Genomic DNA, 24,295 nt, shown 5'->3' on the forward strand with positions numbered 1-24,295 from the left:
AATCATACTGTTTCGTAACACCACATACAGATTAAAAGCATCTCTTCAGCATGTAATTGAAGGAATGGGTGTTTTTTCATGTACTGGAACTGCAATATAACTGTAGAATTCTATAATTAATCTTTTCATGCATATCTTAGAGTTACATTTTTCCTTTTAAAAGTGCAACACGTTGCATTTTTCATTCTTATGCCCTGTACACATGGTCAGAAATTCCGACCACAAAATACGTTTTTTTTCCAACCGATTTTGTCCGAAACTGGTGTTGCCAATAACTTTGGTCTCGTAATTTGATCCGAGCATGCGGGGCACTTTGTCCATCGGAATTCTAAACAAACGATCAGAAAAAGTCTGATTGAATTTTTTGTCGGAAAATTTTAGATCCTGCTCTCAATATTTTTTCCATCGGAATTTCCGACAGAAAAAGTCCAATAGAGCCCATACACAATCGGATTTCCTGACAATATAATCCGGTCGAACCTTTTCCGTCTGAATTTCCAACCGTGTGTACAAGGCATAACACTTTTCATCTTTCATGTTGTAGTAAATGGGGAGCAGATGAAAAATGTAGTGTCCACTTTAATTCAAATGTTATTCAAATTATTTAATCTGTCTTCTGCAATTTTGTATACTGAGAAGTACGGCAACTACAAAACACCTAAAAAGGAAACACTGAAAGCAAAATTAGACCAGATAATGGTCATTCACCCAAAATATTAATACCCTACTGAATCTCAGTTGAATCATTTCAGGAATCTAACCAAGCACCAAGCTCTGAATTTGTTTGCTATCTACAGCTAAAACATTTTGTTGCTTATTAAGGCCAGATTCATCTTCCTAACTGTGAGAGATATTGAGTAAAGGTGCAATAATGATGGCCATTATACAGGGTTTATATCCTATTTCTTCATTTTTTTTTCATTCATAAATTATAATCAATGCAAGATGAAATGGGAATACCTAAAAAATACATTAATAGAGGAGGACTGAACCAACATTTAGTAGCGGATTGGACTAACATTTCAACCTACACAGCCAAAAGGTCTTATTTTGTGCTTGTCCTAGAGAACGTCTACAAGGTGGTTGGTATTAATAATGCAAGGATAGCTAAATGTGCCCCCTCCAATAATTGAAACCTTATTTTGTCACTATCTTACTGAATTTGTCTTAAATCCTCCAGTTCGCATTGGGAGTGTAAGAAATAAGGTGTTTTGCACTTACCCCAGGGAACAACAACTATTAGGAAGAGTATGTCAATTTAATTATTATCAATTCACAGTCTTTAAAGGGACCCATGAAGATCCCTTATAAATGGACAGGTCTTGGACCTCTGCAAACAAAACTGGCTTTTATTACAGATATTATTAAGGGATTGCTTGGAAACCCTATGCTTCCTAAAAGTTTAAAATCAATGGAATATAAACAAAAAGCCCAAGGGAATGCTTTTGGACACATTTCTAAAGTTATTGAAATTTTGGCTTGCTTGTTTACATCCAAAAGACGTGACTTCCAAGTTAACAACATTGACCTTCCACCACTAGCCTGGTGGTGGCCACACATACAGGTTGGGGATTGGTTACTTTCTTTCCATTGACCTTTTTTTCCTACTTTGCTACATTCATTCATCTCCCACACACTTTTTACTCCTATATTTCCTTGTTCAGGCCGCCACTTTTTCATTATTCCTCACAAAGATTTATTCCATTCTACTTGTACTCTGCTTTTATATACATTGTGTTTTTTTTCTGTTTTTTTTTTTAATAATTTTAAACAGAGTGCAATATGAAGTCAATATTATATATACAATTTATAAAATAGCAAAAATAAAATGAATTCATACCTACAATCTTTAAATATTATAATAAATATGAGTTACTGTGTCCTACTAATGTCAGGGAGCTGAAGATTTTATACTAGCATTCAGAATGGAAACTGAAATGGGTTATCATATAGATTAGAGGACACAGAATTATAGTCTATATCAGTATTTTACCAGTCTAGCCAAGTTTAAAATAACTTTATACAATTCTCCAATTCCCTTTGTTTCATTTCCAAATAGCAGGTTATCAACCACTGCAATTCTTTACTCAATGAGGGCGATTTATCATGATTTTAATCCCTTGGAATCTAAAGAACACAGGAAAGGTTAAGCATGTACACTTTTTGAACTTTAGCTATGTGTTGAATTCCAAATTCAGTAAAACAGTTTCAGATGAAAACTTTATATTACATTCCATAGTAATATTGTTATACAAAGATTCACTTTTCATGAATAAGTATATTGTTTTTAACAATAACACCACATGTTTAGATGAGAATCTGTTTCAGCTTGACATTTCCAACAAAAAAAACCTTAAAGTACAACCAAAGGCAAAATATTTTGTTTAGTTTTGGATAGAGGGAAGAGGGATTAGAATACTTTCTAGTTTTTATTACTGTCTGTGCCCCCTGGTAAGGAGATTCACTGTCTCTATTTGTCCTGTTTACTATTATTATTGAATGAAAATCACAAATATAGGGTTGTCCCCAGAAAAGTAATTGAGGGGGAATCTTCCATTGGGGACACTAGTTCCAAAGACCTGGGGGTCCCCAAGGCATTTTCTTAATTTTCAGGAATTTCCTCTCGCTTCCTGTTTGGCTATGGGACAGGAAGTGAGGGGAAATCTTTGCAATGGGAGACAGGGGGTTAAAATAAATCTGACAGGGATTATAACCCTCCCTATCCAAATGAAAAAAAAAAAGGTTTTAAAACTGTGAAGGGATACTAAAGTTTTTTTGTTTTTTTTCTTATCTGCAGTCTAGATCAGTAATGTTTCACAGCTGGAGTTTATTACTAATATGGTTTCTGCATTGATGCTTATAATGAAGGTATTTCGGTGTACATTATGCAAGTAAGTGTCATAATATTATGCAATTGAACATTCACTATTGTTCCAGTTTTAAAAAAACAATGCATTTTTTGTAAAAAATCAATGACAATCTATGTAAAATTAACTGAACGTTTTAAAAAAAATAGCAAAATGAAATAAAATATTAGCCAACTAGCCAATGTTTTTGTTATCTGGCAAAACTTTAGTTTAAAAAAATGGAATTGATTTACCGAAAGAGTAGAGACTATTCCTTTTCAAAGTAAGTGCAAAATAAAGTATTTAATGTAAAAAATACAGTGATCAGTATTATAGTTCTTTTGAATTGGTAATTATTTGGGGAGCATGGGGACAATTTATTCAGATCTTTTTTTAAATGTACTAAATAATTATTTGATATTTTTCCCTTTTATTTATAACAATAGGAATGTAATTCAAAATCTTTGGACTGTAGAATGTTGTGGGTTATTTTTTGGCAAGGGAAATAGAGTTAATGAATTTAGCTTTACAAGTTGTCTGGTTTTAAACTAACATTTCCTGAGTTCAAATCCTCCAAACATCTCTTACCTGGAAATCTGCTATGTTGAGTGGCATCGCAGTTGTATCCATTAAACTGTGCATCCACTGACATCATGTAAGCTGACAACAGCAGTAACAACCATATTGATTCCATGGCCAAGCCTATCAAAATATAATCAGCACAAAAATGATCAGACTACATCATTATTTAATGGTTGGTTACTTTAATTTATTACAGTAACAATAAGCTGTTTCTCTATTGATCTGTGTTTACAACACTACTACTTTCTAATGCAATTACCAATAAAATAGATTACCAAGAGCTGTGTTAAACACTGTGCACATGGTAAAATTCATTTTGTTTCTAAACATCGCTATATTTAAAAAAAGAAAATATATTTTAATAATGCATTTAATAATATATTTGAAGATGAAAACTGGTCTACAAATAAAAAGATGCATTAAACATTCAGTAGCATTGTCACTACATGTATTGCAACTGTATGTTAATTCTCTTGTATATATGTTTGATAGTCTTTTAACCACCTCAATACAGTGCAGTTACACCCCCTTCCTGACCAGACCAAATTTCAGCTTTCAGCGCTCTCACAGTTTGAATGACAATTACTCAGTCATCCAACACTGTATCCATATGAAACTTGTGTCCTTTTTTCACACAAATAGAGCTTTCTCTTGGTGGTATTTAATCACTAGTGGGTTTTTTATTTTTTGTGCTATAAATAAAATAAAACATACATTTTGTGAAAAAATATCCTTTTTCTTTGTTTCTGTCATAAATTTTTGCTAATTTGTAATTTTTCTTCATAAATTTTGGCCAAAATTTATACTGCTACATATCTTTGGTAAAAATAACCCACATTAGTATATATTATTTGGTCTTTGTGAAAGTTATAGAGTCTACAAACTATGGTGCCAATCACTGAAAATTGATCACTTCTGATCAGGCCTTCAGTACATCAGGTGTATCTCATTTCTTGAGACACTAACAAGTCAGGAAAGTACAAATACCCCCCAAATGACCCCGTTTTACAAAGTAGACATTCCAAGGTATTAAGTTAGTAGCATGGTGAGTTTTTTTAAGTTGTCATTTCTTCCCACATTTCTTTGCAATATGAAGATTTTTTTTATTATTATTTATTTTTTTACAAAATTATCATATTATCAGGTTATTTCTCACACACAGCATATGCATACAACAAATTACACCCCAAAATACATTCTGCTACTCTTCCCGAGTACGGCGATACCACATGTGTGAGACTTTTACACAGCCTGGCCACATACAGAGCATCAACATTGATGTAGTACCTTCAGACGTTCTACGAGCAAAAATGACACATCTCATTTCTCAACCACCTATTACACTTTTGAAGGCCCTGGAGTACCAGGACAATGGAATTTCCCATAAAATGACCCCATTTTGGAAAGCAAACACCCCAACGTATAATCTGTGAGGCATAATGAGTCTTTTGAGTGGTTAATTTTTTTCCAGAAGTGTTTGGAATATGTGGAAAAAAATTAAAACGCATTTTCAACACCACAGTCGTGGTGTGACCATCTGTGATCGGCCGTGACTTCATCACGGCCGATCACGTGGTAAACAGCCATAACCAATGCCGTGCCACTCCGCCACCGAAGAAACAGGGATGCGCGCACACGATCACGCGCATTCCCTGTTTAAATGGGAGGCCGTCATATGACGGCCTCCCGACACAATAGGTGTGCCGCCTGGCCGTCATTTGACAGCCGGCGGTCAGCATCTAGTTAAGTTTAACATTTTTATGTTTATGACAAATGTCATAAAATGTCATAAACAATTCATATCACCTCCCGGGCACCAGTGGTGCAAAAGAACCTGACAGCAATGGCTGTTATTCTGAAAAGGTAATCCTTTTTTAGACCCCAGATGCTGAAGGGGATAACAGGTTATTCTACGCATTCAGGGTGCTCTTACTATGGATATTACAGACTATATGCGACTGTTAGGAGCCCCTAGCTTATTGATAGGTTGGACCATTCAATAAATTATTCAATGTGACCAAAGTAATCCAAATAAATAGATATCATAAAACGAAGACCCTTCATTTGATTCATTTAAGCTCCTGACTGATTTCTACTTTGCCAAAATGATTGAATGTGCTGAAAGCTATGCAACTTAATATAAACAGAGGTGGAAGATTTTGGATCAAAGTGAAGGAGCAAAGTCATTATTGTATGTACACCTGAAAACATTAGGGAGGTATGAGTAACTAATGCAGCAGAGCCAAAAAATCCCCTCTGCCTGGGCCCCCTTGACCTTAATCTTTAACTGGGCAGATGTACAAACCTGGCAGGTCTCCTGATTTGCATTTCCACTATGGACAGTCCCTTACATTGTATTTATAGATGAACCACAAAACGAGTAAGGTAATTATGATAATATAATCTTCAGGTGCTATTTCAAAAACTGAAGAAACCACAATTAGACATACTGTACATAGTAGGTGAGGTTGAAAAAGTCCATCAAGTCCAACCTATGTGTGTGATTATATGTCAGTATTACATTGTAAAACCCATTCCCACCAAGCATATGCAGATATGTGTACTCGGCTTTCGGGGGTTATACCGGGATGATGCCCGCAGCTGCAAGAATCATCCTGGTACCATTGTTTAGAGCTGGTGATTGGCTTTCCAAGGATAACAACTGATGCCGTTTGGTTGTTATCCCGGAGGAGCGGGGGGGACGTCCCCCCTTCCCGTCACTCTTCCCGGGTCTCCCGGTGGAATGAGAGGGCTGATCGATGATCCGACTCTTCCGGATGGCTAGTGACAGACTGGAATGAAGCCGGAAAGGACTTTGTTCCAGTCTCCTTGATCCTTCCTGTTTACTTGGCTGCCAATGGTGCCGGATTTTAAAAAAATATACAGTATTCAGATACACCGTTTTTGGTGATCTGAATACTTTGAAGTGTAAAGGAGAGATTTGGGGTCTTTTAGATCCCCGATCCCTCCATAAAAAGTACCTGTCACCACCTATTACTGTCGCAAGGGATGTTTACATTCCTTGTGACAGCAAGAAAAGTGATCAATTTTTTTTGTTTAAAAACACCGTTTAATAATATAAAAACAAATAAAATAAATAATAATAAAAAAATTCAAACCGCCCCATCACCGCGAGCTCCCACATATGTAAACGTTGTTCATATACAAAGTGTGACATGTTTGGCATCTATTTACTCTGCATAACATCATCTTTCTCATTATACAAAAAAATTGGGATAACTATACTGTTTTTTTTTTTTTTAATTCATGAAAGTGTCCCTTTTCAAAAAAATTGCCACTGCACCAATACCGTGTGACACAAAATATTGCAACAATCGCCATTTTATTCTCTAGATTCTCTCCAAAATAAATAAATAAATAAATATATATATATATATATATATATATATATATATATATATATATATATATATGTATATATGTATATCTATATATAATGTTTGGGGGTTCTAAGTAATTTTCTAGCAAAAAATAGGGATTTTAACTTGTAAACACCAAATGTCAAAAATAGGTTTAGTCATGAAAGGGATAAACATTATTCTGAAGTGCTGGTATTGCCAGATTTTCCATCCAACTTTATTTACTTATTTCTTTATTTGCTGAAAGAAGTAAAAATATATGTTTTTGTTTCAATCCTAAAACATAATGTGTTAAAAAGAAAATATATAAAAAACCGTCATATATTACCTATGAACTAGCTAACCTGGCATACGTAAACACTCAAGATATTTAACTACATTTGTAAAAACATATGCATTACTATGAGTGTGTCATATGTGTGGGAAAAGGCATTTGCTAAACCACACACCAACATACAGTAAATGATATCCATACAGAATAAAGAAGCACCAATGGATAGAACACATCATAAACGCATTCTTATAAATGAACCTCAAATTACCCATATCACACTTGATTCAATTCTCATGCACACTACTTCCACGTTCAGTCAGCAGTACTTAAGATGGAAAGTCTTAATATGTCATATTTTCTATGTACAAATCTCAAAATGGGCAAACTATAGTAGAACAATATCAATGATTCACCAATGAAAATAAATGAATGAAATAGCACTGAGAGAATTTAAAAGTGATTTTCTTTCAGGAGTCTTGAAAAGATTATTCAGCATTGACGGCTGGAACATTTTCCAATTAAATATGTTACTGGACGAAGAAAAATGGAGACTAAATGAAATTAGAAAAGAAGGAAAATTAAAATGAAAGTATATCTTCATCTTTAAGAACAACTAGATCTTTGGATGTGCTGAATAAGACTTTGGATTGCATGCGTATGCTACAGTATAATTCTTCACCTTGTCTGAGTAAATGAAGTCTTCACTTACATTTTCATCACAAACATTACAAAAGTAAACAAGATAGCTATATTCTATTGAAATTCCCAGCATGTGTGATTCCAAATCAATATCATCCTATTAGAATGTTGTTCCAGGACTTGGTTTCATTAGTGGAAACTGTCTCTGTGGAACATGTAATGTAAGATTCCCAGACACCGTAAAGAGACTGTTACACATACAGTTACAGATGTATTGATCTGAATTGTCATCAAAACCAGCCAAAGACCAGAAGGTAGCCTTCTAGTGAATAGCCAAGCATTACATGTTTCTGGTGATATAGCCACATGTAAAAGATGGTGAAGCCTGTGACAAATATCAATATAACAGCTATAAATGTTATATTTTGTATTGCAAGATGCCATGCTATTTATAAAGTTAGAGTGTATCCAAACTCAAAAAAAAAGTCCATTTATAGAAAAAAAATTGCTTTGCCAATGTCTAGAGACAAATCAAAAGTTACAAATACCTGTAATGGTTGTGATATGTGCGAAATTTCAGTTTCTATTTGTTGCCTTTCACATAATGAGTACTGAAGTAGTGAGCACTGAGTACTGAATTCAATCCTAATGCCGCGTACACACAATCGGAATTCCGGCCAGGAAAAGACAGATGAGAGCTTTTCAACGGAAAATATGACCGTGTGTAGGCTCCATCGGAATTTAGCTGTCCGAATTTCGCCCAGCCAAAAATTGATAACATGTTCTCAGTTTTCCTGACGGAAAAACTTTCGGAAATTCCAATCATGTGTATGCAATTCTGACACACCAAAAATCACGCATGCTCAGATTCAACTACGAGATGGAAGCCATTGGCTACTGGCTATTGAACTTACTTTTTCTAGTCCCGTCGTACGCGTTGTACATCACTGAGTTCTAAACAATCGGAATTTGGTGGGACCGTGTGTAGGCAAGACAGCTTGAGCGGAATTCCATCTGGAAAACCATCAGAGCTTTTTCCGATGGGAATTCCGATCGTGTGTAAAAAAAACATAAACATTCGAACAAAGGAGCTAAAGTGGAACTGTCACATATCTGGTGTGACCAGAGCTGTGTGGACAGCAACAGAGGAAAAAATGCAGATAAGGTCAAAATGTATAATTTATTAAGATAAGTGAATAAATACAACCGCCTCCAATTTACTATAATGTGCAACCAAACAACCACCAACAGAAACCCACAAATAGTAACAGACAAATATATACAAGTGAAGGGGAATACCAGAATCATTAACAGGGCTAGGCCAGGGTCAACAACGGGGGTCAGCAGCTGGGGAAGGAAGACAAACAGGACAAGGAGAGGATGGTTGGGTCACATGAGGGACGGATCAGGAACAAGGCCCAGGGTCTAGGGTTTAGGAAACAGACAGGAACAAGTTCAGGTTCAGGGCGCAAGGAAGATACCAAGGCAAGGCATCAGTGTGTCTGCTGGGTACTTATACACACCTCCTGCAATTACTCAGGTGATGCCTAATTGAATGATATAATGTTGGCCCCACACTGTCAGCAACCACCCGCTGGTGGACGCCAGTACTGCGGCCCAAGGATCATATAATACTCTTAACAGGGGAAGGCTCCCCAGGCAGTTCCAGACTGCCAGGAGACACCTTCTGGAGGACCACAGTACTGCACGTGAAATCTCAGACAGTATCATCCGCGGGTGGAACCTTTCCTGACAGGCACTTTACTCTAAAGGGCAAGTTTTGTTCTATGCCCCTCCTCTTCTTCATTTGGAATGTGTTTTTTTTTGGAGGGGGTGGTGACAAGTATGGTGTTGACAAGTATGTGCTCCTACTTCCAGTGGGATCACCTAGGCAATTCCACCAGAAATTCCCTTCCCCTCACCCTGCCCACAACCTTCTGGGACACATCATATGTCCCAGAAGGCAGCAAGATCATTTACAAAGCACACCACAGCTCACGCATGCACAATGGGGAGTCGGCTGTGAAGCTGCTAGGAGTCACAGCTGGTTTCCCACAGTTAACATGCCAGTGATGGGGACCAGAAGACTGGCAAAGAACCAGCCTAGGTGAGGACAGCACTGAAACCCTGGACAGGTAAGTGTCCTTTTATTAATTCAGCAGCTACAGTATTTGTAGCAGCTGACTCTTAATTTTTATCAAACAAGATAAAGATCCTTTTTATCCACTTACCGACCTGCTCACGCAGATATACTGCGGTAGGTTGGCTCTCCTGCGTGAACTGAATTACTTGCATGACAGTCCGTACAAGGATAGTGGGCACTGGCAGATCGTGATCGCCTTGTACACAGGCAGAACGGGGAACTATGTATGCAAACAAGGCATTTCCCCATTCTGCCTAGTGACATGACAGAGATCTTCTGTTCCCAGTGATCGGGAGCAGTGACCTCTGTAATGTTCCTGGTAGCCCATGGCCTCTACAGTTAGAACACGCTGAGGGAACACACTTAACCCCTTGATCGCCCCCCAGTGTGAACCCCTTCCCTGCCAGTGTCAATTTTACATTGATCAGTGCATGTTTATAGCACTGATCAATATAATAATGTCATTGGTCCCCAAAAAGTGCAATTTGGGGTCAGATTTGTCTGCTGCAATCTTGCAGTCCAGCTAAAAATCACAGATTGCTGCCATTACCAGTCCCTAATTCTATCCCATAGTTTGTAGACATGATAACTTTTGCGCAAACTAATCAATATACTGTACACTTATTTCAATTTTGTTTACCAAAAATATGTAGAAGAATATATATTGACCTAAACTAATGAATAAATTAGTTTTTTATTTATTTATTTTTTGGATATGTATTATAGCAGAAAGTAAAAAAAAAATTTTTCTTTCCAAAATTGTCGTTTATAGTGAAAAAAATAAAAACTGCAGAAATGATCAAATACCGCCAAAAGAAAGCTCTATTTGTGTTGTAAAAAAGGACATCAATTTTGTTTGGGTACAGCATTGCACGGCCACACAATTGTCAGTTAAAGCGACGCAGTGCGGTATTGCAAAAAATGTCCTGGTCATTAAGGGGGCAAATCCTTCAGGGACCAAAGTGGTTAAAGAGCATTCTACCAATGGAGAGAGTCTAACACTATAGGTTAAAATAAACTAACATAAGACTGTTTTCTTTATTATTTGTGGCTATTGCATTAATGCTGAGCTATCGGCAAGAGAGTTTTTAATAAATAGACTACAAAATGTTGTTGCACATGTTAAAAAAAAGACAAAAAGTTGATATCTATTTTTATATGTCCTACTTCTAAGTAAATTATACCGACAAGGTATACGAGTTCTTGCCATTAACTAGTTAAAATTCTGGCCATGCAGACTTTTATGGTACTGCCATAGACACTACAACTACAACATACACTATGATTTAAAAAAAAGATTACATTAATACATCAATCCAATAAAACACATCAAATGATATTGTGCCAAAAAGAAAAGCACTAAAAGCTGTCTCATAACTGGGTCAATACTGATTAGTATGATAGACTAGGCAATACAATCTAGAACATAGAGTTTAACTGGTTCTTCTCAACCTGTTCTGTGGTTCTCTCCACTTCTTCAGGAGTATTTAAGAGAGCAGGGTATCCAAAACCCAGGAGGGAGCCAGCACACTGAGGAGTACAGGAAACAAAGCCTCCCTGGCCGGTATATACACAGGGGATTCGTTTAAAAAAAGTACCACATCCGGGGGGGTGAGACCAGTGCACGAGGAGTATGGCCGTGTGAGATCCCAGCTCCTTGCCACACGGACCATCCAGACGCTCGCACAGCGACACAGGGCACTAACGGATGGCGAAAAACACTGCCTAAACACCTGAACAACATCCGATCATGCCACGAAGGAGGAGGAAAGGGAAGCAACCCGGTAAGATGATCAACTTCTATCCCCACTCGGTCTGCTTTCAGGGTCAAGATGGCGCCGGAACACTGGCAGACAGCGCAGCAGAGGATTGGGACACAGACAACAGGCATAAGAGTAAGCTCAAACCGCTGCACACTGCATCCCAGTCCTCCTCCATCACAAATAGCCCAGTCAAAACTAAACTAAGGCTGACACAAGAATCTATAGATAATGGTGAACGGGAATCAGGCACAACACTAGATGACACATTGGAGTTTCAGGACACCATAGCTGCATTCCCAAAAAACAATCAGCCTGTTATGGACTCCACCCTAAAAGACATGCTGGTGTCCCTTAGGAGTGCTATCCACACAGACATGCTGCAACTAATGAAACAGTGTAAATCAGAGTTGAGTGAGGTCAGCGACAGAGTCACATATATTGAGAGTAAAATGGGGGTATTTACTGATACCGTCAACAGCATGTTTGACTCACATAATGACCATGACGACAACATAACATGGCTTAAGGCAAAGGTCGCTGACCTAGAGGACCGTTCCAGAAGGAACAACATCGAAATAAGATGTATCCCAGAAACGGCCAAACCCCATGACTTGATGGCTTATTTCACTAACATCCTGAAAGAAACCCTACCAGACTTACCCCTGGAGGTGCTGGTCATAGACCGTATGCACAGGCTCCCAAAGCCGCAACACAATCCGGCTAAACTTTCTAGAGACACTATAGCTAGGATCCATTACGATAGGGTTAAGGAAAAACTGATGTATGCTACTAGATGAGCGGATAATCTCCCAGATTGCATGCAAGGGCTGACATTTTACGCTGACCTCTCTGCCCACACTATGCGGAGAAGACGTAACCTAATGACAATAACACTTGATTCAATTCTCATGCACACTACTTCCACGTTCAGTCAGCAGTACTTAAGATGGAAAGTCTTAATATGTCATATTTTCTATGTACAAATCTCAAAATGGGCAAACTATAGTAGAACAATATCAATGATTCACCAATGAAAATAAATGAATGAAATAGCACTGAGAGAATTTAAAAGTGATTTTCTTTCAGGAGTCTTGAAAAGATTATTCAGCATTGACGGCTGGAACATTTTCCAATTAAATATGTTACTGGACGAAGAAAAATGGAGACTAAATGAAATTAGAAAAGAAGGAAAATTAAAATGAAAGTATATCTTCATCTTTAAGAACAACTAGATCTTTGGATGTGCTGAATAAGACTTTGGATTGCATGCGTATGCTACAGTATAATTCTTCACCTTGTCTGAGTAAATTAAGTCTTCACTTACATTTTCATCACAAACATTACAAAAGTAAACAAGATAGCTATATTCTATTGAAATTCCCAGCATGTGTGATTCCAAATCAATATCATCCTATTAGAATGTTGTTCCAGGACTTGGTTTCATTAGTGGAAACTGTCTCTGTGGAACATGTAATGTAAGATTCCCAGACACCGTAAAGAGACTGTTACACATACAGTTACAGATGTATTGATCTGAATTGTCATCAAAACCAGCCAAAGACCAGAAGGTAGCCTTCTAGTGAATAGCCAAGCATTACATGTTTCTGGTGATATAGCCACATGTAAAAGATGGTGAAGCCTGTGACAAATATCAATATAACAGCTATAAATGTTATATTTTGTATTGCAAGATGCCATGCTATTTATAAAGTTAGAGTGTATCCAAACTCAAAAAAAAAGTCCATTTATAGAAAAAAAATTGCTTTGCCAATGTCTAGAGACAAATCAAAAGTTACAAATACCTGTAATGGTTGTGATATGTGCGAAATTTCAGTTTCTATTTGTTGCCTTTCACATAATGAGTACTGAAGTAGTGAGCACTGAGTACTGAATTCAATCCTAATGCCGCGTACACACAATCGGAATTCCGGCCAGGAAAAGACAGATGAGAGCTTTTCAACGGAAAATATGACCGTGTGTAGGCTCCATCGGAATTTAGCTGTCCGAATTTCGCCCAGCCAAAAATTGATAACATGTTCTCAGTTTTCCTGACGGAAAAACTTTCGGAAATTCCAATCATGTGTATGCAATTCTGACACACCAAAAATCACGCATGCTCAGATTCAACTACGAGATGGAAGCCATTGGCTACTGGCTATTGAACTTACTTTTTCTAGTCCCGTCGTACGCGTTGTACATCACTGAGTTCTAAACAATCGGAATTTGGTGGGACCGTGTGTAGGCAAGACAGCTTGAGCGGAATTCCATCTGGAAAACCATCAGAGCTTTTTCCGATGGGAATTCCGATCGTGTGTAAAAAAAACATAAACATTCGAACAAAGGAGCTAAAGTGGAACTGTCACATATCTGGTGTGACCAGAGCTGTGTGGACAGCAACAGAGGAAAAAATGCAGATAAGGTCAAAATGTATAATTTATTAAGATAAGTGAATAAATACAACCGCCTCCAATTTACTATAATGTGCAACCAAACAACCACCAACAGAAACCCACAAATAGTAACAGACAAATATATACAAGTGAAGGGGAATACCAGAATCATTAACAGGGCTAGGCCAGGGTCAACAACGGGGGTCAGCAGCTGGGGAAGGAAGACAAACAGGACAAGGAGAGGATGGTTGGGTCACATGAGGGACGGATCAGGAACAAGGCCCAGGGTCTAGGGTTTAGGAAACAGACAGGAACAAGTTCAGGTTCAGGGCGCAAGGAAGATACCAAGGCAAGGCATCAGTGTGTCTGCTGGGTACTTATACACACCTCCTGCAATTACTCAGGTGATGCCTAATTGAATGATATAATGTTGGCCCCACACTGTCAGCAACCACCCGCTGGTGGACGCCAGTACTGCGGCCCAAGGATCATATAATACTCTTAACAGGGGAAGGCTCCCCAGGCAGTTCCAGACTGCCAGGAGACACCTGCTGGAGGACCACAGTACTGCACGTGAAATCTCAGACAGTATCATCCGCGGGTGGAACCTTTCCTGACAGGCACTTTACTCTAAAGGGCAAGTTTTGTTCTATGCCCCTCCTCTTCTTCATTTGGAATGTGTTTTTTTTTGGAGGGGGTGGTGACAAGTATGGTGTTGACAAGTATGTGCTCCTACTTCCAGTGGGATCACCTAGGCAATTCCACCAGAAATTCCCTTCCCCTCACCCTGCCCACAACCTTCTGGGACACATCATATGTCCCAGAAGGCAGCAAGATCATTTACAAAGCACACCACAGCTCACGCATGCACAATGGGGAGTCGGCTGTGAAGCTGCTAGGAGTCACAGCTGGTTTCCCACAGTTAACATGCCAGTGATGGGGACCAGAAGACTGGCAAAGAACCAGCCTAGGTGAGGACAGCACTGAAACCCTGGACAGGTAAGTGTCCTTTTATTAATTCAGCAGCTACAGTATTTGTAGCAGCTGACTCTTAATTTTTATCAAACAAGATAAAGATCCTTTTTATCCACTTACCGACCTGCTCACGCAGATATACTGCGGTAGGTTGGCTCTCCTGCGTGAACTGAATTACTTGCATGACAGTCCGTACAAGGATAGTGGGCACTGGCAGATCGTGATCGCCTTGTACACAGGCAGAACGGGGAACTATGTATGCAAACAAGGCATTTCCCCATTCTGCCTAGTGACATGACAGAGATCTTCTGTTCCCAGTGATCGGGAGCAGTGACCTCTGTAATGTTCCTGGTAGCCCATGGCCTCTACAGTTAGAACACGCTGAGGGAACACACTTAACCCCTTGATCGCCCCCCAGTGTGAACCCCTTCCCTGCCAGTGTCAATTTTACATTGATCAGTGCATGTTTATAGCACTGATCAATATAATAATGTCATTGGTCCCCAAAAAGTGCAATTTGGGGTCAGATTTGTCTGCTGCAATCTTGCAGTCCAGCTAAAAATCACAGATTGCTGCCATTACCAGTCCCTAATTCTATCCCATAGTTTGTAGACATGATAACTTTTGCGCAAACTAATCAATATACTGTACACTTATTTCAATTTTGTTTACCAAAAATATGTAGAAGAATATATATTGACCTAAACTAATGAATAAATTAGTTTTTTATTTATTTATTTTTTGGATATGTATTATAGCAGAAAGTAAAAAAAAATTTTTTCTTTCCAAAATTGTCGTTTATAGTGAAAAAAATAAAAACTGCAGAAATGATCAAATACCGCCAAAAGAAAGCTCTATTTGTGTTGTAAAAAAGGACATCAATTTTGTTTGGGTACAGCATTGCACGGCCACACAATTGTCAGTTAAAGCGACGCAGTGCGGTATTGCAAAAAATGTCCTGGTCATTAAGGGGGCAAATCCTTCAGGGACCGAAGTGGTTAAAGAGCATTCTACCAATGGAGAGAGTCTAACACTATAGGTTAAAATAAACTAACATAAGACTGTTTTCTTTATTATTTGTGGCTATTGCATTAATGCTGAGCTATCGGCAAGAGAGTTTTTAATAAATAGACTACAAAATGTTGTTGCACATGTTAAAAAAAAGACAAAAAGTTGATATCTATTTTTATATGTCCTACTTCTAAGTAAATTATACCGACAAGGTATACGAGTTCTTGCCATTAACTAGTTAAAATTCTGGCCATGCAGACTTTTATGGTACTGCCATAGACACTACAACTACAACATACACTATGATTTTAAAAAAAGATTACATTAATACATCAATCCAATAAAACACATCAAATGATATTGTGCCAAAAAGAAAAGCACTAAAAGCTGTCTCATAACTGGGTCAATACTGATTAGTATGATAGACTAGGCAATACAATCTAGAACATAGAGTTTAACTGGTTCTTCTCAACCTGTTCTGTGGTTCTCTCCACTTCTTCAGGAGTATTTAAGAGAGCAGGGTATCCAAAACCCAGGAGGGAGCCAGCACACTGAGGAGTACAGGAAACAAAGCCTCCCTGGCCGGTATATACACAGGGGATTCGTTTAAAAAAAGTACCACATCCGGGGGGGTGAGACCAGTGCACGAGGAGTATGGCCGTGTGAGATCCCAGCTCCTTGCCACACGGACCATCCAGACGCTCGCACAGCGACACAGGGCACTAACGGATGGCGAAAAACACTGCCTAAACACCTGAACAACATCCGATCATGCCACGAAGGAGGAGGAAAGGGAAGCAACCCGGTAAGATGATCAACTTCTATCCCCACTCGGTCTGCTTTCAGGGTCAAGATGGCGCCGGAACACTGGCAGACAGCGCAGCAGAGGATTGGGACACAGACAACAGGCATAAGAGTAAGCTCAAACCGCTGCACACTGCATCCCAGTCCTCCTCCATCACAAATAGCCCAGTCAAAACTAAACTAAGGCTGACACAAGAATCTATAGATAATGGTGAACGGGAATCAGGCACAACACTAGATGACACATTGGAGTTTCAGGACACCATAGCTGCATTCCCAAAAAACAATCAGCCTGTTATGGACTCCACCCTAAAAGACATGCTGGTGTCCCTTAGGAGTGCTATCCACACAGACATGCTGCAACTAATGAAACAGTGTAAATCAGAGTTGAGTGAGGTCAGCGACAGAGTCACATATATTGAGAGTAAAATGGGGGTATTTACTGATACCGTCAACAGCATGTTTGACTCACATAATGACCATGACGACAACATAACATGGCTTAAGGCAAAGGTCGCTGACCTAGAGGACCGTTCCAGAAGGAACAACATCGAAATAAGATGTATCCCAGAAACGGCCAAACCCCATGACTTGATGGCTTATTTCACTAACATCCTGAAAGAAACCCTACCAGACTTACCCCTGGAGGTGCTGGTCATAGACCGTATGCACAGGCTCCCAAAGCCGCAACACAATCCGGCTAAACTTCCTAGAGACACTATAGCTAGGATCCATTACGATAGGGTTAAGGAAAAACTGATGTATGCTACTAGATGAGCGGATAATCTCCCAGATTGCATGCAAGGGCTGACATTTTACGCTGACCTCTCTGCCCACACTATGCGGAGAAGACGTAACCTAATGACAATAACAAAACCCCTCAGGAACCACAACATCCCTTACCGGTGGAACCACCCTGCCACCTTAGTGATCACTAAAGAGGATCAAGAATTTCTCATAAATACCCTAGAGGATGGCTTACGTCTACTGGAAAAATTTAGAATTATCATACAAGACCCAGCAGAACCCAGGAGACAGCAGGGATCTCCCGCTTCACCAAGTACCCGATGACAAGTTGATTAAACATACCGTGCCAAACTATTATTGTTCAATTTATTAAGATCTGGATGATCCACCCGGCGTCCAACTGTCTTTACATCCCCCAAACTCAGCTGTTAATTACATGCTCAGATTCTGAAAGAATCGCAAAGTTTTTATAATATAAAAGCGCACTGAAAGCGTATTGTTCACGTTACTCTTTGGTTGTAAGTCTGCAACTTGTTAACTTCTTTCTCTCCTTAGTAGTACCAAAGATTGAATACTTGTACGTAATAACCTATGAGACCTACTTCCGAGCAACAGTACTCCAAGCTTCATTACTTCAGGAATCGGAACTCTCAGAACACCAACAACAGCCTTTCAGTGTCCACAGGGCTTCATAAGGGTAAGATAACTCCAGTTCTCTCAGGAGACACACCCCACCTATACTCACACAAAAAAAAGTTTGACTCTAAAATATGTCTTTTAATGTCTCATCTTTGAATGTTAACAGCCTAAACAGCCCCCAAAAGAGGCATATGCTGTGGAAAGAAGCACAATCCTAGAAATGCGATGTCCTCTGTTTACAAGATTTTAAGGAAGGCAACCACCCTAACCTAACCCACAGCCAATTCCCCAATACTTTTTTTTCCAATGCATCGACAAAAAAATGGGGAGTGGCTATCCTTATTAAACACACTGTCTCATTTAAGCACATAGCGCATCATTGTGATAGAGATGGAAGATATATAATTCTACTATGTGAGATCAACAACGTAGTATGCATCGTAGTTAACATTTATTTCCCTAACACTAAACAAGTGCGTTTTCTAAATAAACTTAGGAAAAAGGTGCAGAAATTAAAAATGGGTCATATGATCCTGTGTGGCGATCTAAATGCAGTCTCTGACCTTCAAATGGATATCTCCAACACCATGTCCAGAGCACCTTGCAGACCAAATGTATCCCACTTTACACAAACAGCTGGCCTTTACGATGTGTGGAGATGTCAACATTCCACAGAAAGAGACTTCTCATATTTTTCTCAAGTGCATTTATCATATTCAAGGATAGATGTGTTCTTGGTGGACAAATTCTTATTACAACGAATCTCTAAGTCAGAGATTGGATGTATAACATGGACGGACCATGCCCCTGTATCTATCACCGTGGGGGACCAGGCATGCTCTACTTGTGCAAATAGGTGGAAAAATGACCCACAGTTATTCAACGACCCGCCTATAGTAAAGGACATTACCAATTCTTTGAAAGAGTTCTTTGAAAAAATGACACTAAAGATGTTAACCCGTTTACATTTTGGAATGCCCATAAGGCATTTATTAGAGGCCTATTAATTAAGAAAAGTGTGGGGTTGAGGAGGATGAGGAGTCAGTGCATGGACAACATCTTAAAAGAGATTGCGGAGCTAGAAACTCAGAACAAAATATCGCCCTCAGTATTTACAAGCAACAAACTGGTGAAGGCGCGAAATGAGCTTCACGCCTTGCTGCTAGCCCAACATTCACGCAACATCCATAAACTTAAAGCAAATTTTTACACACATGGCAATAAGGCAGGGAAGCTCTTAGCCAACCAAATTAAAGATAGAACATTTAAACAAAGAATCCAACACATACTTCACCCAGAAACAGGAATCAAACTTACTAACCCTAAAGAGATAGCTGATGCTTTGAGTACATACTATAGTAACCTCTATAACCTGTATGTAGACCAAACTATTCCCCAACCGACACCTGAATTGATAGAGAAGTTCCTTCACGAGCTTAAGCTACCCACATTGCAACAAGCAGACTTAGATATGCTGAATGCCCCATTTTCAATCTTAGAAGTTCAAAAAATAATAGCTGGCCTGCCTGCTAACAAAGCGCCCGGACCTGATGGGTACTCCTCAGAGTACTATCGGAGCTTTACAGACATCCTTTCCCCAATAATGCAAAGAGTATTCCACGCTGTTGCCTCCTCTGCCTCATTTCCATCCGAAAAGTTACAAGCTACCATAATCACATTGCCCAAACCAAGGAAAGAGCTGGACAAAGCACAAAACTTCAGACCCATTTCACTTTTAAATGTGTATATGAAGGTTTACGCCAAACTTTTGGCATGTAGGATAGCATGATTGCTCCCGTCATTGGTTCAGCCTGATCAAGTGGGGTTTGTCATGGGTAGGCAGGCCACAGACGCTACAAGGAGGGTATTCTCCTGTCATTGGATGCCGAGAAAGCCTTTGATAGGATACACTGGGGTTATCTTTCAGGGGTCCTTTCGAAATTTGGATTTATGGGCCACATTCTCTCCGCCATCACTTTGAGATGGTACAGAACACCTTACACATTGGCAAAATATAGGGGTAACAATTCAAACATGTGTTGGAGAGAGTGTGGGCAGGTGGGTAACTTAGCACATATGCTCTGGTATTGCATATCCCTATGCAGTTTTTGGGGGGCCATAGCAAGGCTAATAGCGAAGGCAACAGGTATTTTAAACCCACTCAAACCTGAACAAGTGCTTTTAAGTTTAAATATGGATCTATATCCTCCCTCATGCCGCACGCTGGTAATGTACATCATCTTTTCAGCCCGACTTGCCATTGCACATAAGTGGAAATCAAACGTCTCTCCCACTATAAGGGAAGTACTTAATCTGATTGATGACTCATACTCATACGAGAAATCTATTGCTTATCAAGAAAACTCCCTAACAGTATTCACAAAGAGATGGTCACTATGGGAACAATTCTATAAAATACATAAGTCCCACTAACTAACAAATTAAGACTGAATTATTTTTGGCAAAGCTCAGAAAGTGTATACCCTTGATATCCTTATTGTTAAAGTATGCGTACAATAACAATATCACAGGAGATTTAAGGAGAATGGAGTCTGCATACTCCTACTTATTATTTAGTTTTTTTCCTTCTGTTACCGTTGTTTCAGTGTTGTAACTTGTAAATTGATAAACTCAATAAAAATATTTTGGAAAAAATAAAATAAAAAAGTACCACAGCCAAGAGGGGTTCTAAAATATTCTAAAAGTTCCTAAAGGGGGCAATGGACAATGATGGCCCAAAACCATGACATGAGTTAAATGTAGCAGCTCCACAGCATTGTAACCGCCACTGTATAGATATCTCTATCAGGAGCAAGATGTAGTAAGCTCAACAGCAACAAGGGGTCAGTGCAGAGAATTAAATCCCAAACAATACAAATGAATATGGAGCCAGAAAACCCTATGGTTTATTAAATGTGACCCTAGAATTCCTTAATCATAGTCCATCGCCACCTGTGACATCAGCAAGTAATACATGATAATACATGTAATAAACCTTAAGGCTTTACAACCACTTTTCAACCAGTTTAATTCCCCTTAAACCTCTTTCAGTAAGACTAAGAAAAGAATGCCATCACACTAATATGCTCTCTTTTCCATTCTGAGCCACATCTGCTTTCTAAGTGGTAACTTTTTTTTGTGGTGATTTTGTGGTAATACATTTTCTTTTAAATCCTTTCAAAAAATCTTTTTGAACTTGTTTTATTGAAAATGTGCACAAAATTTGACATACATTCACAATATAGTGTTGCTGTCTTGGAGACAATTCAGGAGCAAGAGATAACACGGTATAGATCCAACCATATAAAGTAAGGAAACAAAAGACATGCCTTGCACAAGTGAATTTAAAAAAGGATTGTGCCATTATCCCAGAACTAAACAGAACAAACCTGTATAACCGCCTTTAAGCTAAATATGCAGTGTCGCTGTGTTCACCTGAACTGGAACAAAGTACTTCAACCAAAGACGTACCACTTTATTATTTAAAACATTGCACATTCATAGCCTATATTTAAGAAAATATCACATAATACATAATACATATGTTAGTTTATATAATGGTACATTTTGGTTGATTAATCTCTTCCACATACCAATATGTAGAGGTACACTGTGAAGTGACTGCAAAGCTATTGTTTCCTTTGGCCACTGTGGGGATAGCTAAATCCCTGAAAATGCCAAGCAGGCACCACTTGGGGCTACAAACGTCGAGCATATCAAAAGTAGCACACACTGTATATATAGTGTACATTGTATATATTCTACATAAAATTGAGCACCTGTGAATATATTATTGTCTGAGAACAGTCATGGTTTTATTTTAAATAAGCTTGCTTTTTTCTATCCTCATTCTTTATTCAGTAGCTTTAATATTTGTATTTTTAGATAATGTATTAAAGATTGGTAATTCAAGTGCTCTACTTAAGTTAAAGTGGTTCTTAAGCCTCAAAGGTAAGTATGTTTGTTTTTTGTTTTCTTTTTAAAGCCGAACCTTTAACCACTTGAGATCCGTGCTATAGTCAAATGACGGCTACAGCGCGGATCTCCTTTTCTGGGACTACGTCTATTGACGTCGTCCCGTGCACGAGCGGCCTGCGCCCCTGAGGGGCGCGCGCGGCGCGCTCTGTGATCGGCGGGTCTATGAGACTCGCCTGATCACCGATCCGTGCAAGGGGTCGATCCCGACCCCTTATCACGTGATCAGCTGTCAGCCAATGACAGCTGATCATGTGATATAACGGAGCCGGTAATCGGCTATTATTCCTCCTCGCGCTGTCAGCGCCAGGAGAAAAAAAAGCCGATCACCGGCGGCCGTGATCGGGACATCAGTCCCGATCATGGCCAGCCCTGCTAGTGCCCACCTGCCCCCTGCCAGTGCCCACCTGCCCCCTGCCAGTGCCACATTAAAAAAAAGGAAGTGCCCCCCGTCAGTGCCACCCAGCAGTGCCCATAGTGCCACCCAGCAGTGCCCACAGTTCCACCCAGCAGTGCCCACAGTGCCACCCAGCAGTGAAACCCAGCAGTGCCCACAGTGCCACCCAGCAGTGCCCACAATCTGCCTCAACAAAGGTGCTGCACCCCAGTGCCACATATCCGTGCCCATCAGTGTCATCTACCAGTGCCCAGCAGTGCCGCCCATCAGTGCCCAGCAGTGCCACCTATCAGAGCCACCTATCAGTGCCACCTATCAGTGCCCATCAGTCCCATCTATCAGTGGTACCTATCAGTGCCCACCCGTGCCACCCATCCGTGCCACCCATCTGTGCCACCCATCCGTGCCACCTTATCTGTGCCCATCAGTGCCGCCTTATCTGTGCCCATCGGTGCCGCCTTATCTGTGCCTATTAGTGCCGCCTTAACTATGCCTATCAGTGCCCACCAGTGCAGCCTATCAGTGCCCACCAATGCAGCCTATCAGTGCCCACCAATGCAGCCCATCAATGCCCACCAGTGCAGCCTATCAGTGCCGCCTCATCAGCGCACTTCAATGAAGGAGAAAAATGACCCGTTTTGCAAAATTTTATAACAAACTATTAAACATGATTTTTTTTTTGCATCTTTTTTTGTTTGCTTAGCAAAAAATAAAACTCCGAGCTGTAATTAAATACCACCAAAATAAAGCTCTATTTGTGGGAAAAAAATGATAAAAATTTCATTTGGGTACAGTGTTGTATGCCCGCGCAATTGTCATTCAAAGTGCATCAGCGCTGAAAGCTGAAAATTGGTCTGGGACTGAGGGGGGTTTAAGTGCCCAGTAAGCAAGTGGTTAATATTACTTTTAGGCTACAATATCCTTTGGAGTTTTCTCCGCTTAAAGCAGAATGTGATTGGAGCCATTACATGACTTTGACAGGTTATATCCTGGTGTTTTCTTCTTTTTTTTTTTATTCAAACGCCATTCATTTTAACTGACTTGGAGTCCCAAAACAGGGATATACTGCTTAGACCATATATCTTCTTTATGTATGCCCCCAAAGATCTTGTTATGTCCAGCCTTCTGTAGGCTGCTTAGGAGCAATGATGTTTATTCATGGCTTTTTTTTTTTTATTCCCAATAATAATAGGATTTGGTAATGCCGCCGATGTGTGTCCTATCAACTTATGTAATTCTGTTCATTTTAATGGTAGGTCAATTTTAACCCCTTCATGATAAAGGGTAAAACAAATGTTATTGCCTGAACACAGTTTTGCAACTTTGACATGCACTAGTAAAACTGTACAAATTATCATAACTAATTAGTATATCCAGGTGAGTTATACCTTGTTTTTTTCAGGAAAAATTGGGCTTTTATTAATTTTTTTGGTGGTAAATATATATATATATATATATATATATATATATTATTATAAATTATCAACCAAAAACTGGCACAAAACTGTCAAAATATAATAAAAAACTAAATTAGCTGTATATGTCTCACTATTACCATAACCTACCACTAAAGAATAACCCAAAAATCATGTCCCTGCTCCTGATGATTGCAGTAATACCAAATATGCATATTGTTTTGTTGTTTGTACCTATAGTAGGGCCAAGAATCAATAATGTGCATTTTGCTTTTTTATCTTACCTAAAACATAATGACACAAACTGGCACTGAT

At 39.2% G+C, this 24,295-nt stretch overlaps 1 protein-coding gene across 1 annotated transcript in view; it reads right to left on the minus strand.

Annotated features, from left to right (window-relative positions):
• Positions 1–24,295, minus strand: part of LOC143984399 (zona pellucida-like domain-containing protein 1) — a 198,384-nt gene that overhangs the window by 139,598 nt on the left and 34,491 nt on the right. The window contains exon 2 of the mRNA XM_077484603.1: positions 3,435–3,548. Within this exon, the coding sequence (XP_077340729.1) occupies positions 3,435–3,540 (106 nt within the window). The 5' untranslated portion in view covers positions 3,541–3,548. The remainder of the gene's footprint in view (positions 1–3,434; positions 3,549–24,295) is intronic.

This window comes from Lithobates pipiens, unplaced genomic scaffold (genome assembly GCF_037356315.1).
Source record: "Lithobates pipiens isolate NorthernLeopardFrog02 unplaced genomic scaffold, aLitPip1_a1.2 Scaffold_16, whole genome shotgun sequence".
NCBI lineage: Eukaryota > Metazoa > Chordata > Amphibia > Anura > Ranidae > Lithobates > Lithobates pipiens.